We start from the raw sequence: 2,500 nt of genomic DNA on the forward strand, positions 1-2,500 counted from the left end.
TCTGCATACACACATGCGCACGCGAGAGAAAGAGAGAGAGGGGGAGAGAGAGAGAGAAAGAGAGAGCGAGCGAGAGAGAGAGAGAGAGAGAGAGAGAGAGAGAGAGAGAGATTGATTTTGATATGTTTATTCATACTATATAAATTGTATACACATGAATAGGCATAGGAACTATGCCTAAATGATTTGTACAGTTCATATTAGATTCTGAGACATACATTGTTGGTAAAGCAGAGAGAGAGAGAGAGAGAGAGAGAGAGAGAGAGAGAGAGAGAGAGAGAGAGAGAGAGAGAGAGAGAGAGAGAGAGAGGGAGGGAGGGAGGGAGAGGGAGAGGGAGAGGGAGAGAGAGGGAGAGGGAGGGAGAGAGAGAGAGATAGAGAGAGATAGAGCGAGGGACAGACAGAGAGAATGAGATAGAGACAGAGAGAATGAGAGAAAGGTAAAGAAAGATAGAGAGAGAAAGACAGACAGACAGACAGACTGACAGACAGATAGATAGAGTAAGAAATAAAATGATAAAATATAGTTACAATAAACCCTCGATTCAACATGGGAAAGTATATCCAGCAATGTCGACCGTCCCATTAAATTGAAATGCAACCTTATGTACCCACAGTTCATCCAATTCAAAACAATATGCAACACTCTTTATTTCGTATCTGAAGATAGAGGTGGAGGAGGGATGAAGAGGGGGGGGGGGGGTCTTGAACACCAGGTTCCTCTGAAATGTAAAAAAAAGAAGAAAAAAAAAAGAAAAAAATGTGTCCAGTGTCGTTTGTCTGCCACTCTGATGTTATTTATTCATTAATTTATTGATTATTTATCTTATTGTGATATTTCTGAATTGTAACCTTTTAAAGTGTCAGTTTCGTAGATTCGTTAAATCCGAAATTCGTTAATGTATTTTGAAATGTGATGAATAATAACGATAGTAACATGTATAACGCTACTATTGTTTAGAATTATAGTGATATAATATATAATAAACTTATCAATAATTATAACAATAACAATAAAGACAAAATATAACAATAAAGCTAACAACGAAAATCAATGATATAAAACATACTCGCTAACCTGAATAATAATCATAAAAAACAAAAAACAAACAAACAAACAAAAACACCAATACCAATAACAAATACAAAAATAACCATCCAAAAAAAAAGAAAAAAATCCTTTGTTCTTTGTTCCAGTTCTCTGTTCACGTCCCAAAGACACCGTGATCTGTCCCCCCTCGCAGTCGACATGGTACTAACGCTAACTTGCATCGCGTGGCTGGTTGTTATGGTGAGCCGAGTCGCTGGTGAAAATAACCTGGTGAGTGTCACTGTGAGATTAACTAATGATTATGTAGATGTTTGTGGTAATTTGTTATTTTAGGGCTATGTTATCATTGTTTATGTTGATATTGATGTTATTATTATTGTTGTTATTATTATTTTTTGTTAGTTATGTTATCCTTTCTATATTGACATAATTATTTTGATCATTATTGTGATTACTGTTATTGTTATCATCTTCATTATTGTTATCACCATTATTTTTATCTTTATTATCATTAATATTGCTGTCTTCATGATCATTATTATCATCACAATCAGTATTATCAATATTATCATTGTTACAGTTATCATAATCATTATCATTATGATCATGATCATGATTATTATCTTTATCATCATTATCATTATTACTATCATTATTATTCATATGATCATTTCCCTTATCAGTATTTATATCATTATCATTAGCCATCATTATCACTATTTTCATCATAATGATTCATTTTCGTACTCATTCTTTTTTTTTTTAGATTATCATTATTTTTATTATCATTATCATTATGATCATTTTTGTTATTATCATTATCATTATTATTATCATAATTGTTATCATCATTATCATTGCTATTATTAACATAACTATTAATATGATAATGATAATGGTAATAAAGATAATGATAATTCTTCATCATCACTAATATTCATCTAATCATTTACATGTTTTTCCTTTGAAATAATATTATCATTAGTTTTTTACTTATAATATTCATTGTCATGTTGTGGTCTTAGTCCTGTTATTTCGCCTATTATTTATTTCAATGTTGCTATATCATCATACAGTTAATAGTAGTGTTGTTGCTATTGTTATTTGCTTGAGGAAACATTCAGTGTTATACTGCGAGAGCATTACTATAATTTGCAAGTTAATAATTTAGAACATGCTAACGCTCCGTTTTATAATAGTGGTTTTATATAATCTATAATATAATATATTCCACAGCGAGCAATATATCATACAGTGTCTAAGTGCTTTTTTTTCTGATAGGACGAAACGCAATAATCGTGAAAGAAAGAAAGAAATGAAAACAAAGTTCTTCCGAAAAGTCTAATACAATCTCTTCATTCACTAATGAATAACACATTTAATTGTTAAGAATCATTAGAATTTTCGAAAATTACGATCGTAAACTGATAGAGTTCGTACCTTTACGAG

General features: G+C 31.2%; 1 protein-coding gene across 1 annotated transcript in view; it reads left to right on the plus strand.

Moving 5' to 3' along the window:
- LOC122247686 (uncharacterized) overlaps nucleotides 1-2,500 on the plus strand; it is a gene marked incomplete at its 3' end in the record, with an annotated part of 25,487 nt that overhangs the window by 1,167 nt on the left and 21,820 nt on the right. Inside the window, 1 exon segment of the mRNA XM_086532885.1 lies at nucleotides 1,198-1,321. Coding sequence (XP_086389011.1) covers nucleotides 1,250-1,321 — 72 coding nt within the window.

This window comes from Penaeus japonicus, unplaced genomic scaffold, assembly GCF_977035675.1.
Source record: "Penaeus japonicus unplaced genomic scaffold, GWHDUDI00000001_assembly GWHDUDI00000038, whole genome shotgun sequence".
Lineage (NCBI taxonomy): Eukaryota > Metazoa > Arthropoda > Malacostraca > Decapoda > Penaeidae > Penaeus > Penaeus japonicus.